Below are 17669 nucleotides of genomic sequence, written 5' to 3'. Positions count from 1 at the left end.
CTTTTTTTATTGAAGTATAGTTAATTTACAGTGTTGTGTTAGTTTCAGGTATACAGCAAAGGGACTCAATTATACATATATTTTTTTGTAATCTTTTCTATTATAGGTTATTACAAGATATTGAATATAGTTCCTTGTGCTATACAGAATGTCCTTGTCGTTTATCTATTTTATATAGTAGTAGTGTATATCTGTTGATCTCAAACTCCTGATTTATCCGTCCCCAACTTTCCCCTTTGGCAACAAGTTTGTTTTCTGTGTCTGTGAGTCTATTTCTGTTTTGTAAATAAGTTCATTTGTTCATTTTTTTAGACTCCACATATAAATGCTATCATACGATATTTATCTTCATCTGACTTACTTCACTTGGTATGATGATCTCTAGGTCCATTCATGTTGCTGAAAATGGCATTATTTCATTTTTATGGCTGAGTAATATTCCATTGTGTATATACACCACATCCTCTTTATCCAGTCATCTGTCGATGGACATTTAGATTGCTTCCATGTCTTGGCTATTGTAAATAGTGCTGCTGTGAACATCGGGGTGCATATATCTTTTCAAATTAGAGTATCCTCCAGATTTATATGCCCAGGAGTAGGTTTGCTGGATCATATGGTAAGTCTAGTTTTAGTTTTTTAAGGACCCTCCGTACTATTCTCCACAGTGGCTACACCAATTTACATTCCCACCAAGAGTGTAGGAGGGTTTCTTTTTCTCCACACTCTCTCTAGCATCTGTTATCTGTATATGTTTAAATGATGAATTAATAAAAAATAAAAATGTTCTTACTGCTAAATTGAGAACAGTATCTTTTCTGGGATTACAGACTTTAAACTTCAGCAAACTCAATCAAAATTCTTATTCTACATAATCTTTCATCTGAACAATCACTCCAAGTTTGTCAGATTATTTTAAATGCATGTATGATGAAAGTGTGACCCACCAAACAACCAAAACTCTAATTATTCCAGCAGGTTTCTCCTACCCAAAGTCATGATATTTGTGTCTTGTGAGAAAAAATGTTTCACTGAGTAGGTTTGGTTTCAGTGTTAATCACAGTGTTAATCACAGATGACTGACAAAGAAAATCTTATACACTGAGAAGAAATATCACTTGGCTTAACCTGATTCTGGTTGCATGAACCAGAATGAGCCCCCATTAAGTAGGAAGGCAGTCATATCCCGACTCTTGCTGGAGGCTCAGTGCACTCCAGCCGAGGTTAGAGAGACATGGGTTAGAACCTCAGCATCAATACTCACAGTGAGGAATATTTTAAAGAACATTACTTGGCCCCTTTGAACCCCAGTTTCTTAATTTAAAAGAAATACCAAAATACCTACCTCCCATAACTGTTGTGTTGCTGTGAAATTTATATACATCCTATGCCTGGCTTGATGATTCCATAGATTATAGCAGTTCTCCCCATAGGCGTCTTGTGTCTGCAGGTGTCAGGCACATGAAAGTGCTCCACACGCATCTGTTTTTGTTGCAATTTTGCCGTGTCAGTGAGAGTCCTTTATGGAAATTTAATCATTCTTAATAAACTGAGAAGCCACATCTTCTGATATATTTTACTTATGATTCTGTCTGCGGCCTTTGTTGGCTGAATAAAGAGCAAAGCACAGAAAGAACTAGGCTCTGGAGAGTTACAAAGAAAGGATAAAACACCATTCTTACCTTTAAGGAGCTTATAAACAAATGGAAGAAACAGGTAGAATGGAAGAAATCTATGACCCTACACACACCGGAAGGCAAGAGCACCTAGATCCAGAGCCAAGCCTATGGGAAGAGTGGGTAAGATGAGCAGGATGAAAGGGTGAGCAGGAGGAAGGTGGCTTCTGGATTCATGAGCCAGCCACTGGCTGAACTCCTGTACTACACTTAGATTTCCTTCATTGTCTCAGAACTGCTGCTGATACCATGCTTTTCTGAACATTTTTTTCAAACACAACCCAAAACATATTCTGTAAAGGAATGCACTACATGAAAGGATTTATAATAAAGCTATTGTGTCTGGAGTTACTTATTAAGTACCTAAGGAGTATGCTTGAATCTGTTTGATTTCAATCATTTAAAAGTTTAAAGACCACTCACAGAGCTTGGTCTGAGTCTCCAAGAGTCATCCTGGGTAGAGGATCCCAAAGGAAATAATTCCACTTTTTCCCCTACTATATTTTCTACTGTGCTGTCAGGCTAGTCTTTCCCAAAATACATACGTCTGCATTACTCAAAACTCTTAATGGATAAAGTTGCAGTATCCTAATATAGAATTTAACATCCATTATAATGTCTCCAATTTGTATTTCTACTTTTTCATACAGGTCCCCACCATTTCCCTAACACTCCAGCATTTTGGGCTGTTTTCTGGGTTCCAAGTGTGCTATACATCAAAAACATCAGGCTCCTGTTACATCGCATAAATTTACTATTTTATTTTTTTCTCAATATTGACATGTTTGAGAATCTCTGCAGTTCTTGGAGTTGGTTTCCTTTCCCATTTCTATCCTAACTCATATGCTACCTCTTATGTAACATTTTCCTCATACTCTGCCCCACTCAAAGTCCATCCTTGAGTTATTCACTGCTTTCATCATACCATCAACTCAGTACATATCACATTATGTTATAGCTATGTGTCTACCCCACCCTTAGAAACAAGGATTATAGTCCTATGTTGAAAGTTCCAACACAAAAGGTAGAGGTCAGTACACCAACAGAAACTGAAATGAGTAACAGCTGTATCAGTGAGCTACAGCTTTCTAAGGAAACACCCAAAGAGCTCTCTAAAAGTATTACCGGTAACCCTTGACTATTGAGCTTTCTCAGGGGGACTGATGGCAAGTAGCCTTTCAAAGTAGATATTTAGAGAATCACCATACTATCCAAATTACTCTCCTAAAATTCTCAAATGGTTGTAATCTCATTTCATTTTATTGCATGAATATATGAGAGAGATATATTGGAAAATTCTGAGAGCAATCTTGCAATAATGGTAAACTAGCCCCACACTTAGTAGCAAACAGGCTAAAGTTAAACAGAAAGAGAGATAGATTGGTGTAGATTAAAAAATAATGAGCCATACTTTTAACAGCCTAACAAATTTCCTAACAGATCTAGGGATTGTGTTGAAATATAAGCTGCTAGTGAATCATCAGTGGAGAGTTTCTATCAGGCTAAACTACAGCAAGAAGATACTCAAATTATATTTGGGAGAAAACGTCCTAATATCAAAGACTGTTAAATGGTAGCAATTTCAAAGTAAATTCACGAGTCAAAAGAAAATTACTGTACATTAGAGTTACCTCCATAACATATTGCCAGATGGCTACAAAAGAATAATGGTCTCATCTGACCTACTGTAATAAACAAGGAGGAAACAAATTTTACCCAAGAAGAGTAAAACCAGAAGTCTAAGGAGTTGTAATAATGGGAAATCCCACTAATGCTGTTGGAAACTTTTACTAACAGTCATGGGAAAAATGGGAAACACACCCTAATACAGCACTCATCATAGGTCATAAAGTTCAGATTGTCTGAATACATCTTGAAACTCTAAGTCACCACTAAATATAACTATTATGTTCAAACAATCAAAATGTTCTCCATCAATTTACTGATTAACACTAAGGAAAAAAAGACAAGACACTATGCATCACAATTTAAAATGTGCAAGGAAATTAGTTAGGATAAATATTTATTTCCACATAACATTTCTTAGTTGTGAAAAACACAATATCCTAGTCACATTTACACATTACTTAAACTTTGCAATAAATTACATTCAATATATTCAGTAATTTTGACCAGGAATCTGAAATTAGGAGGAAATATATAACACTACACTTTTCTTATATTTTATATGATTTCAAAATATTGGGATTAACATAGGGATAGCATTAAAATTCACACAAGAACAAAATTACTATAAAAATACTCAGAAATACAGAATTTCATTGGCTATGAGTGCTTATTCAAATAGGTGATCATGTGAAAGTTTTAATTCACTATGATCATTTAAAACAGAACAGTTATTAATATAGTAAAACACTAGGATGCTGCTTTTGGGACTGACTGGCTTGTACAGCTAGTCTGAATCATAAACAATGGGAATGATTATGTGTAGTATTTGTATTGTAAAATACACAAAGGCAATACATTTGGAATGGAAAGTTTCTGCATTTTTCCTTGGCATTTATAAACACAGACTTTATTAACTGCAAACTCTTCTTGTATTTTTTAGACTTATGTTAAGTAAAAGAAATGGCTCCTTGGAAGATTGTGAGGGCAGTTTTACAGAAGGCATCAAAATGTTGAACCTAATGGAGGCTTTGTTGTTGTTTTTTAATTTCCTTGAGAAGCTTAATCACAAGAGGATTTTTTTTTTAAATTTTTCATGTGCATTTATACTCAGAAGGTGTAGCTGATAGCTTGGAAAAGCCATGGGGCTCTGAATTACTGTAAAATTGGAAACTGAAAATTAGAAGGCTGATGAGCATTGGTAATTCTTAGGGAATAAGAGCACTATGAGATTTTGTCTTTATTAATTCACATTCACCTAAGATGAAAGAAAATACTGTATTTTTAGTAATGCTCAAAAATTCTTAGCCTTCCTTCCTCTTATATAAGCTTAGTAAAGATGGATTATTCCATATGGACTGAAATATCTACAGAAGCTTCTCAAACAGAATCTGAAATTTTCATTTAAAAGATTACTTTTCTACAACATGCATTTAATTAGAAAATGAAAACGAGCTCTACAGAAAAAAAAAAAAAAAGACAACTGGAGACCTGTCAGTCTAACAGCAGAACACGATTCAGAAGCAGCAGTAAGCAGTACATGACCTTCCGCAGCAGCATAACCGCACAGGAGTGGGACTTCACGTACACCGACTCACCGGGTGTTATTCCACAAGTATGTATATAATAGATTTATTTGGAAAATATTTGTCGTCAATGGGAGATAAATTTAACAGCATATTTCTGATAAAGATTTATATTGAAAATCTCACAAAACTTACAAAGTTTTTCTAAAGCATTTCATACAAGCCTAGTATTTGATCATTTAATCACAACTTGAATTTTAAGCAAATACTCCTTGACCCTTTTCATTCATGTCTGATTCTTTCAAACAAGTTGTGAATAGGTTTCCATACATATTTTTCAAATGACCTTCAGTTTTAGTTACATATAAATTCTTAAGTATTAAATGTATTATATTAAATCAAGGAAACACATAAATACAATTATTAAAAAAATGCTCTTGAACTAACTTTTTGATTTGGGTCTTTTGCAGTAAGTCACTAATGCTAAGCTATAAAAAATAAAAAGAAGTAACACTACCTTTCAAAATTCTTCTGAATGAAATTATCAGGTATCTTCAGGTCCCTAAGTAGGAAAATACAAACTAGGTAAATATGACTTATCTCTTTAAGAAAGCTATTGCTCTCGTAAAACTGACAATGAGAATCGAGTGGTTACAAATGTCTAAAATACAGCAAGGAACACAGAGATTCTTGCATTAGCTATTGCATATGCTCACACAGGCGTCTCACTGTTCAGAAGTTTAAACACAGAAATGAAACAAGTATTGCACTACTTACAGTGTGAAGGTGGATTTGGGATGAAAGACAGAATTTATAATACATGATCAAAGCAGTTTTATTAATAATTGTGGCACTCTTCTCATATATATATGTAAAAAGTAAATTGAAGATCAAGTCATAGACAAGTCTCCCTGTCAACACCTTTCCCTGAGTCAGCTTTCTTCTCTTTTCGGCTTTCAATGCTACAGGGGAAAAAAAGGAGAAATTTATTACTTCAATCTAGCGCAGCTACTGGGAGATCTGCTTGCTCAGACACAAAACCCATCAACCCCAAAGCACCACAAGGGCCCTTAGGCATTGCTCTTTCATGCTGCGAAGCACAGATAAACAGCAACAATTAAAATCCTCTGCACTCAGTTAGATAGAAACCAAGAACTGCAGAAAAAGGGAAATTCAAAAAACAGAAACTAAAAAACAAAAACCAAGACATTTTTAAAACAGTTTCAAAAGCATGCAAGATTAATACCATGGCCCTCATTTGGGCAAATGAATCACCGATGATTGTTGAAAATACCAGTCATGCCCCTGTCTTAAGACAGCACTGACACGATGAATGACACAAACGAGATGCCGCAGTAGGTGTTTCTGGGCCCTGCTGCAATTGGCGCATCCTTTGTGCACAGACTGGCTCCTGATCTGGGGTAAGAATCACGTCGTTGTCAGTTGGACAGGCACACTTCTGGTCTAGAGGGGGCGGTCACCCCGCACACTGCCCTCCACACACCTGGGCCGTCTCTTCACAGACAAACCAAACCCTCCTCCTGTCCGCCAGAGACACAATGTCTCACCTCATTCCTTCCAGAATAAACTCATTCCCAAGTGGCTTCTGTTTTAACTATGCTCCAATTAACTTTTTTCCTCTTTAATTTTCTATAGAAGTATTTTTTTTAATTGAAGTATGGTCTGTTCACAATGTTGTGTCAATTTCTGGCCAATTAACTTTACCAGTGGGCAAGCTAGTCATGTGACTTTGCCATTTAAAAAAATTATTTTCTGAGGTACACTTTTCCTACTCTCACGCTGACAGTTTTCACAGAAAATTTAAATATTGTGCAGACACACATGAAGCTCACACCAAGAGCACTTGCTTCCCACACAGGCAGAGCAAAGCCCTCCATGTCGTTGGGGCCTCTCCGTGTCCCTCCCTGCTGCTGATACAGCAGCCTCTGGGTCCCTGAGCTGGAAGAACCCACACACTGCACTGTTAACTTTGGCTCTTAATATAACTTTATGAAATAGTTGGTGGTGGGGTAGCCCCTGGTTTTATACAACTCTTCTACAAGCAACAAAGTAACAGTTAAAAACCCCTTTTTCCTCTGGGGCCTCCTGGGCAGATTTCTTAGTGGTCAATAACTTACGACACATTCTAAAGCGTGTTTCTTAAATTGTTTTTCCTCCAATTCAAGCTTGAAACAGCCCTTCTCAGTTGTCACCAGCACCCGGCGCCATCAGGTAAGAAGCGCCGGAGCTTCTGCCGTCCGTGGCCCGCTGCCAGCGCTGAGAGCTGGTGTGAGCGGGTGTCTGCGCAGCCGAGTTTGTGCCTGCCACACGTCTGAGCACACGCCACTTACAGGTCAGAGCAAAGCAACTTTTTTCTCTTTTCTTTTCTCTTTCCATGAGAAGAGATGACAGTGTGCACATGATGTGTTGAGAGGCTTAACTCTGTATTTTTAACTTCTCTATCTGCCTGACTCACTTTCTTCTACTTTAAGTTCCTTTCATATGACAAGTGTCTGCTACCCGACTTTCCAAATTAACTTTTCCTTGTGCTCTACCTGATCCCTAGTCTCTTCTGCCAAACAATGCCAAGGAAAACGAGCAGCAGGGGGCAATGGAGGAAGCCCTGGGCTTGGAATTGGAAGGTGACATTCAGTTGCTGGGCAGCTAGGAAAGAGCTGTGTGACGTTGGACAAGTTACTTAATCTCTCTGGGACTTAGTTTCCTCAACTGTAAATTAGTTTTGGACTAAATGGCCTCTAAGTTCTCTTGTAGCTTGAATGCCAGAATTCTAAGGCTGGTGGTCTCAATTCCAATGAGCTCTATCTTTTGAAAGATAGAATAACAGATCCTATCTGTAGGAGACTGTGGGGACAGAGGCATACTGGCCTCAACACTTGTACAGTTCCTCTGCACACACTGCTCCAACAACTTTCCATAAACGAGCAGATTCCCAACGGCAGTATTAGTCACCAAGCAGCAAAAAAAAAGATTCAGAATGTCCATTTTATTCACAGACATGGTTCTTCCTGATGCCCTGCCTTGGTCATATTGGTTGTTTGGTTACCAAACAATAACCAATTAAATGGTTGAGCTCCCTTAAACCTTACCTTAAAACCAGTGGGTTTGGTATCAGATTAGATTTCAGCAAACAGAGAGGGAGAAATTTTATAACCAGCTCAAGACTTCTATGAAAAATATTATCAACTTGAATCTTCTTACTGCGTGGCTATTACTCCCTTTATCTCTTGTTACATTCATTTTTCAGGATGCCAATCAATTCTAAACTTTCACTGTAATAAATATATTACATATATTTATTAAATTATAGCGTACCTATTATATGTAGTGCTGCTACAATAAACACATACTGCATATCTGCTATATACCAGGTCTCTGCAAAGACCAAGGGACACAAGATGGATGAGACAAAACATAAGGAAGCAGTATTTCAAGAGAGGGTGAAACGTGACCCGCTAGCTTCATGCTGCCAAGCAATCGATGAAACTGTTATCTCTCAATGATACCATAATAAAATTGCTATACACAACGTTTACCAAGCAATCATGAGAGGGCCAAGGCCTAGGAAATCAGAGCAAGGAAGCATCCAGGATAGAAGGTGGTGGTAGTGGGGGACAGAAGGCGGCAGGGGCAGTGGTCCCAGACCCTAGCCTCCATCACCAGGACAAAACCAAGTGCTGCCAGGTTCCTTCCCAAGAAACATCAATCTTAGGTGTCAGTTGTATAATACTTAGGAGTTGGTCACCTATTCTGATGCAATGTGGTTTTTAATGGGACCTATTTCCACCGATCCATTCAAATAAGCTGCGGCGGAGCCCGTCACCTGTGTGTATAGCGCTGTAGAACTAGGATCAGATCACAGACACCCTACAGATGTGGTAGAACAGATGTGGCAGTTAGTTAGTTCTTAGATCCTTCTTTCAGTTAAACTGGATGAAATTTTTGACAACAAAAAGTGAATGAAATAATGGAGAAAATATAACTGCTATTCCAAACTCCACTAAGGAAAGCATCTAGGCTTCTCAGACAGGCATGTAGGGCCACAGCAAGGGGTAGGATGGAGCCAACCTGGGGCGGGGTGTCAGAAGCCAAGAGATACAGACCCCAGTAACCTGGTCTTTAGGCTTTTTTTTTTCCAATGGATACTCTAGCAGGCAGCATTTTTACAGTCCCTGGTCATCATAAGTCAATGCCTTCCACAGACACCACGAGAGAGCAGTGGTGGTGGGAGGGTTTTGCTGTTATTAGTATTGGTGGTTTTAGGATTTCTGGAAGTGTGGCTGCCAGTTTCCACTGCTATGAAGATAAAATACATTAATCACTAAGAGGTATTTTTCACATGGAAAGCTACAGATTTTATCACATTTAAAGGTAAAGAAAACTGGGTAAACTTTCATTCCACAATAGTCTGAATCTTCTGTCAGTGGGCACATATGTTCAAAGAGTAAGAAAAAAGTGATTATATGAAAATTAGAAGGATGATCTACTTAAAGCACATTACATTGTTCAGTAGAATTAATCTACTGTGTGAAGAAATCTGACACATATTTTTTAAACAACTAAGTTTTTCTGGTGAAAAGCATCACTTGACTTTATTTACTTTAAGGGGGGCCTAAAATACCATGACATAAAAACTGTTGCTGGAACCAAAGAAAAACAGAGAGTTTTCACTATGGATCCACATAGTACAGGAAGAAAAGCAATCTCTGAGTTTGGTTGTCTCAAATTCTCCACATATTACCATGGCTGGCATTTTATTTTGAGCTCATAAACTTGGAGCTCACACTTGAAAAAAATCAGGGAAATGCCATTTTTTTTTAATGTGAAAGGGTCCGCAATTATACATTTCAATGGGTTTGAGAAATTACCCTTCTCATAACTCTGATGTTCTTCCAAGACTTTTAGCAAAACAGAATTACTGTGAGGATGACTCTGTCAGACTGTAGCAGGGATCTTTGGGAAAGGAAGATAAAGCATTTTTTAGAATAAAATGTTACTTCTGCTTGAGCCAAGCAAAGAAATACATGACGATTTTAAGGCCCTGTTAAAAGACAGAAAATATCAACCAAGAGTCTTCGAGAGCCTACTGAGTAACTTATGTTAACCTCCTCTGGACTAAGTGTTGGGGGTTGCTGAAGGAGAGAAAGAGGGGGGAGGGGTAGAGAGAATCAATTAATCCCCAGCTTTATGGGGTCAAGACTCTAAGACCCTCTGCACATCCACTGTTCGTGTTGTTTATGCTGTTTGAAACTGAGATGACACTGAAGCAGCATGCCATTTTGGGGTGACAAAAACCAGCAACAAGCGATATTCTCTAAGTCTAATGTAGCCTCTTTTTCCAATCCATGTTTCCAAATATTTCTTGTGAAGCTAAAGCTTGCAGTTTTGGAAGCATGGTGTGCATAAATGGAAGCTCCCAGCTATGCAATTTCTTAATTCAAGGGATACATATTCTTCTCACAATACAGAAATTTGATGTCATTACTAAAATAAAGTTCTGTGAAATTTGTTGATTTATATGTGATGCATCTGTATGTCATGTGGGGAAACCAGTTTAGTCCAAGTTTCAAACCCTCTTAAAGAGCTGAGGAGTTACAGGAACACCATAAACACTCAGATACTGGATCTAAGCCCAAGCCTCTCCGTGCCTTTTGCCCCCCCAAAACTCACACAGAGAACAGAGGCGGACCAGGTTTCTAGAAGACACCATTTAACATAGGAAATGCAACCAAGGAATAGGTTTGAGGGAAAGGGTCTTACCTTTGGGGAATCAGCTTCTAGAGTGATTAGGAAGGGGAGCTTATGACAAAAATGTAATATAAAAATTAAGTAGAAAAAGTTAATTTAAGGTCATGAAAATAAAGAAACTTAATAATTAAACACTGTCCCAAATCCCTCAATCACTCTTTAATAAGAAGAGATACTAGCATAATTAGCATAACATAGAGATTTTTTTTCAGATCAACATCTAGGAAGACTGGATGGTTTGAACTCTTCTTTATAAATTCTGGAAATTGCAGTGGGAAATCCTGGGGTGACTTTATGTTAAAGGATACTCTTCCCACCTCATGTATTTAAACCTATCACCCACAACTCCAGGAGTGGTTTGTAAATGTTGGCATATGGAGAAGTAAGAGTGGGTAAAACTTTCTGGAATTGAAAGTTTGGGGGTAAAAAGGTTAGGGAAGAATTTTCAGGGGGTTGGAATAAAGGAATGGAAATAATCTGAATACAAAATCATCATTGTATGTGTTATATGGGTTTTAAAAAAAAGGACAAAGGGAGAAGACAAAATGTGGTCAGATATTCTAAGGAGGTCCTGCGAAGTGGGTGATAAAGAGTAAGGCAAAATGAATGTTCACAAATGTCATGCACTGGGACTCATTTATAGTATCACTTCTCACCACTGTCAGTTCTGGAGTGAGCTTTTATTCTGAAAGGGAGAAGTTGAAAACATACCAACAAATGTGATGATTACACTTTCTACCCACTTTTTAAAAGGACTTTGTGAAATATTTTAGATCTCATTTTGATGGAAACCCATACTATTCTTTTGTTAGTGGATTCATGTCATTAAATGACTGGGATCAGTATAAATTCACATTATTTTAGAATTCAAACCTTTTGGAAGGAAAGCTTGACTCCTTATCTTTTGAGTTATCGGCAGTAATCAGAAGGTTCCTCCACAAGGCAGTCTTTGACATTTCATCAGAAATATTGATCACAGATGGATCATCTCTAGATGGGAGTTTACCCAAAATGAAATAATAAACATTACATAAGAAACTGCAGTTATCTAGCAAAAGACACTAAATATAGGACAGTCTTATGCCTCTGTACAGTATTTTTGATAATTAAAAATTAAGTATTAAATAGTTCTCTCCAAAAAAAAAAAAACTATGAAAAATAAAAATCTAAATGAAAGATTCCGGTTATGTAGAAGCTGGTTTGAGGTACAGTTTTCCAAAGTCACTTCAAATTAGAGAGAGGAGGTTCTGCGTGTTCTGCCCCTAACATTCGCAGCACAGCGGCTCACCTCACTCTTCTGCTCGGACTCAAAGTGAAAGCTGAGCAGGTGGGCGGTCAGGCTCCGTCCCCACCCTGACCCTCTCCCTTGACCTCCGGCTCCTGCGTCTCCACCACAGTGCACTGACCTCTGTCCTGGGACATTACAGGCTTGTTGCTGCCTCGGGGCCTTGTGCTTGCTCTTCCTTCTGCCTGTAATGTTCCTTACGTAGCAGAACCCTTTCCCTCCTTCGTTCAAATGTCACCTGCTCAGACCTTTGCTAACACTCTGTTTAAAGTTTGTTTTAATCCCCTCATAGTGACCTCATCCCTCTTTTTTCTTCATGTTTTTGTTGTGCTTTTCACCATCTGAAATACTGTAATACACTACTTGTTCATTTGTTCCTTTTCTGTTTCCCTCAACCTCTTTCTACTTGAGTATCAGCTTCATGAGAACAAGAAGTCTTGACCACTTGTCCCCTTCTGTTCCCCCAAGACCTTGACAGAGCCTGGCACTTGGTACCCATTCAATAAACACTGGCTGAACAAATTAAGGCATCCTGTGTACTTAGAAGAGACTTTTGCAAATGACTGGGGGAGCCTGTAATATCAGGGCCTGTACTATGCTGGGTGCTTTTTACACATTCTAAAATGGCACCAACTACAAGTGACGTTTAAAACTCTCTAAAATATTCCCAGGGCCAGAAATGCAACCAAACAGCAACAGAGATAAATCACAGGCCAAGTCAAAGAAAGTTTCATTGAGTGATGAATCAGCACTCTTACTACACGTAAAAAAGATACTCTGCTGTGGAAAGAAACATTTTCTGCAGAAATCTTAGGCTGACCTCACATGATCCTCATTGGCTGGCATTCACAAGAGAGCAACAGATTCAGTTTTGAAGAAGAACACTAAGAGTCTGGAACAAAACAGGTCTCACAGACTCCTTCCTTTCCCAATCTGGACACGCATTCTTTAATTCCTCTAATTCACCCAGCCCTTGGTAACTCAAAGCATGAGATCAACTAGTTTCCAAGAGTGTCATGAAGAATACAAGTTTTTCACTATATTATGTGAAAAGGAGTTTTGTGAGCAAAAGAGTTAAGAAAATGCTAGATTCAACTAAGTTAAGCTTTTTGTTTTAATATCAGTACTACTTAGATTCTATAATATGCCAATGTGCACCACGAAATTTCCAAACTGAAATGAGGTATGGGACATTTTCCAGACTTATATAACCACAAAATCCTTTTACAGGAGAAGTAGCACAAGAGACTAGGTAGGTTTCTACAGAATATACTTGGGAATATGGTGATTCAACTAAACAGTCAACAGGGTTGTAAAACTTAAATACTGTTAAAAAAAAAAAAAAGAAAGGAAGGAAGGAAGGAAAAAAATGCCTTCTCTAGTTGTGCTAACTCTTAAGTAGTAGATGATAATTATATTTTTTTAAATCTAGGGAATATGTTTAACAATCAGACTCTGAAGATCTAGCCCTATTTTTTTTAACACTATAACAAATTCTCTCCTCAGACAAAAGTCTTCCATCTTGTTTTATTGGCATGGCCTCAAATTATCCTTAAGCACTTTGAGATCATATAATCATATAATCTTTGGCCAAATACTTTCAAAACTTTTTATTATAACTTAGAGGAGTTTGCTTTTTTTTTTTTTTTTTTGCTATGGCTTTGTGCATAAAGAACCTTAACATATTTTGGAGGGTCACATAAACATTCCCTAAAATGGCTGGTATAAACTGAATCCTTCAATTCAGGAAATAGATTAGCTCTTTGGAAGTGCTTTTTCTAAGGGGTTGACCCTAAGTTTATCCCAGAGTTCAAACATTTACCTGTGATGAATTGAGTGAATAACTTGCTCATTTATCCCAGAATTGAATCTTGACCTGTCTTCAGGTGCTACTTTCAAAGAATACGAAAGAGAGCTTTCATATACATTGTAAAATCTGAGAAGATTTCGGACAACAGCTCCCTGACTGACTTCATTTTAAGCTACTTGACCGTAGTCACACACCTTCTAGAGGCAGAACTTAGGACTGGGACAGGGTAATCTGATTCCTAGTTTCAGTTCTTTCTACTCTAATACAACTTCAACAAACCTCTACAGGAATCCACACATACAAAATTCTTTTTTCTTACCGCAGTATAGTTGATACACAATATTATATAAGTTACAGGTGTACAATATAGTGCCTCACAATTTTTAAAGGTTATAATCCATTTATAGTTATTATAAAATATTGGCTATATTCCCTGTGTTACACAATATATTCTTGTAGCTTATTTTATACCTAATAGTTTGTGCCTCTTAATCTCCTACCCCTATATTGCCCCTCCCCCTTCCCTCTCCCCACTAGTAACCACTAGTTTGTTCTCTGTCTGTGAGCCCGCTTCTTTTTTATTATATTCACTAGTTTGCTGTATTTTCTAGATTCCATATATAAGTGGTATCATACAGTATTTGTCTTTTTCTGTCTGACTTATTTCACTTAGCATAATTCATGAAATTTAAGTAGAGTATACAAAAACACTTTCCATTACTCAAATCGGTGTGTTTTCACATTTGTATCTTACCTATAGTGCCCTTCCAATGGGAGCTGTACTGTGCCCTCATCTTCCATAGCTAGCATACTTTGTTCTTCCTGGAAAGACAAATGTAAAATATACAAAGTGAACCTGATGAGCCTCCATTTCACATTAAAGAAGAAACACAGATTAATGTTTCACTTTCTCATTAACCTCAGAACCTTCCACTTTGTTTGCATTTATTAATACTAGCACAGGTCCCTTCAATAAAGCATCAGCTACCAAGAACATAAGTAATTAATGAGAATCTCATACCACAAAGTAATTTAAATGCTAACAATAATCTCCTTCATGTCACTCAATGTAAAGCATAGTTAATTTCCAAGCAGATTTTTTTAATTAACCTAAATTTTACAAGAACAAAAGTATGGGTAATGTAATCGTTTTCATTGTTATAAAGTTGAAACTGCATTCTTAGAATGCTCTATTAGTAGAGAATGAGAGATGCATTTAAAGCAGTGGTTCTCAAACTTTAGTTTACATCAGAACCTCCTGGAAGACTTGTTAAAAATACAGATTATTGGGTTGCACCTCCAGAGTCTGATTCAGCAGGTCTGGGGTAGGGCCCAAGTTCACTCCTAACAAGGTTCCAGGTGATGCTGATTATGCTGGTCTGAAGATGACACTTTGAGAACCACTGCTGTTAGAGACCTGGAAAAAGACAACAGAAGAAATCTTCCCGTAGGGACCAAAACATGGGTGTGCTTTCCACTTAGATGCATCTTAGATTTTTGTTTTAGGCCTCAGATTTCTTCTTACAGTGACAATGTCCCACCCTTCCTCAAAGAGTGGAAATACTTCATATATTCATTTCCTCATGTATAACATTTTAAAACTGTATTTTTGGGATGAAGATAATCATACACAACACTGAAATATCCTAGTTTGTTTTCAGTCATGTTGCCACCAATACCTTTTTCCATGCAGCAAAAACAAACTTAGTTATCTACAGATTGTAGCTCCTAGTTAATGCATTTTCAAATGGGTCAGTTAGGAATGCTCATGTTCAGAGAGCTCTTTGGGATCATTTTAAAATGTTAGTGCTACTGGCTCTCACTCCAGAAATGGAATTTTAAGTTGTGTAGAGATGAAGAGCTGGGTGACTTTCCTGACCAAACGGGAACCGAAGAGAGAAAGCGAGGAACGCCTTGGAGGCTCATCACCTTCCCTTCTTTCAGTGGCTTAGCAGTAGCTCGGCTGGTCTAAATCAGCTTCCAGAAAGACATGCCCTTGGGCTGATGTCATTGTTCCTGGCACGCAAGACTGTTCCTCCGGTCCACAGTATGCAGACCTTGGCCCTCGGCTCGCACGCTGCCTGGTTGGAAGAGCCCTTGCCATCTGTTTTGTTATTTAAAGAAGCAGTATTTTCGACAATCTCTTCAGCTGACCTGTGGCTACATAATGTCGGTGTGGAGGCAGGTCTTGTTTTCACTCCTGGAGCGCTCTCTGCAGACATCCAACCTGCTGACTGAGGCAGGCTCCCCTCTGCTGGGACCGTCGCCATGCTATACACAGGACAGCTGTGCCCAGCCTGTGCTGCGGAACAATGGAGAGGCCGGGGCATGGCATGGGCTCCGCTGCTCCTCTGCTTGTAAGCTGCCCCTACAGACCCTGCACTGCTGTTACACTCTGTGGCACTACTGGCATGTGTCTGCCACCCCTCTGCATCACAGGAATTCATTCAATTCTCTTTCTCTGTTGTTCTTCAAGGAAATTTTTCTTTTAAGACCTATCAGATGTCCAGTGTTTCTCGTGCATTATGCCTTTTCCCCGTGCTATCTGGCAGTGTCATTAGAAACAATTCAAGGTGAGCAGACTGTATCATTGGTTTGAAATTACACATTTAAGCATTTGAACAGGGCTAATTTGCAGCCTAGAATGATGTACGCCTTGCAAGTGGGTTAGTCCCCATATACGGAGCATAATACACGTCATATGAATTTATATGCACATCATTGAGGCCATGGGCAGAATATATGTATCTTTTCAGGTAGAAAAAGTTACTTTTTCTATAGAGAGGGTTATCTTAATGCAATGGAGGAACATACAGAGAAAACATTCAGTGATCCCAAATGCTTTTAAAGTAAAACCAAAATACAAGCAATGTACTCCTTTCCTTGGCTGTCTTTTGAAAGGTAGGCTTGATGTCTAGTATCTTTTCTGATTAACTTGGAATAAAATGTCAAGAAGCCAGGTAGAAAGGCCTAACAAAGAGTAAACTTCAAAAAAGCTGAAGAGAAAGAAGAGTGGGTGGCATCAGTGCTGAGGCTACCTGCTAGCAAACAAAGGCTCAGGATTCAATCTCACAACAAAAAATTGGACCAAAGCTTTGGGAACAATTTTGGTTTTTTTCCTCATATGATTTTCCATTTTTCTCTCAAATTGCTTTCAATAATTATTTTGCACTCTGTGGCTTGTTAGCATGTGTGGGCTTTATACTAGTCATAATTCTATCCAAACAAAAACTCATCACCTCTAAAGATAGCATTTCCAAGCCATGCTTATCTGAAGAGAGGGGTGGCAGAGCAGCCGCTGCCTTCAGTGCCAGAAGGAAGCTGGGTGGGCCCAGAGCTGGGGACGGAGGGCCGGCTGCATCCCAGGCAGCCCTGTGAGGAAGCCAAAAATCGAGACTTTCTGGGGAGGAACAGACAAATCAGGCACTAGCCGTCACGACAACACAACCTAGTTTATCTCAATCATACAGGGAGGGAGAGAGAGAGAGGGGGAGAGAGAGAGAGAGAGAGCGCGCGTGCATAAAGCTCACTGGGTATCCTTCACTTTATAAATCAGAAGTATCTTAAAATGAGTTCCATTCAGCATTTCATTTACACAGTGGCCATCCAAAATATGCTGAGTTCCATAACATGGAGAAGATGTTACAAGGATGGTGATCAAAGTTTACCCGAGAACACTGGAGGGGTTTCACCAATTTGAGTAGAGGAGCATTCATACTGTGATCTGAATGCCATCTTTTAATTAACATAGCCAGAGCACTGCTTGCATACTGACTAGATGAAGGGCCGTTAATGCTACACCCAGGAACAGGCAGGAAAACAGGCTTAAAAAACTAACCTAGTCAATAGCACTCAAACGTTTGCTGGGTATCTACTGTCTGCGAGGCACACAGTGAATAAAAAAGAATAATCCAAGAGCGATTCATGAATCCATTCAACAAATATGTGTTAAGCGTGATCTTCATGACAGGGAATCTGCT

General features: G+C 38.5%; 1 protein-coding gene across 2 annotated transcripts in view; it reads right to left on the bottom strand.

Moving 5' to 3' along the window:
- Window positions 1–3663: 3663 nt before the first annotated feature.
- The window catches only part of SLC4A10 (solute carrier family 4 member 10), a 184675-nt gene continuing 170669 nt past the window's right edge, over window positions 3664–17669 (bottom strand). For both annotated transcript variants that reach the window (XM_072961062.1, XM_072961061.1), the window contains 3 exons: window positions 14444–14511; window positions 11468–11584; window positions 3664–5790 (listed from right to left, as the gene is read on the bottom strand). In XM_072961062.1, coding sequence (XP_072817163.1) covers window positions 5724–5790; window positions 11468–11584; window positions 14444–14511 — 252 coding nt within the window. In that variant the 3' untranslated portion in view covers window positions 3664–5723. The remainder of the gene's footprint in view (window positions 5791–11467; window positions 11585–14443; window positions 14512–17669) is intronic.

Source organism: Vicugna pacos, chromosome 5 (genome assembly GCF_048564905.1).
Source record: "Vicugna pacos chromosome 5, VicPac4, whole genome shotgun sequence".
Taxonomy (NCBI): Eukaryota; Metazoa; Chordata; class Mammalia; order Artiodactyla; family Camelidae; genus Vicugna; species Vicugna pacos.
Note: the sequence above shows the minus strand (reverse complement) of the source record. Positions and strands in the feature narration are given on the sequence as shown.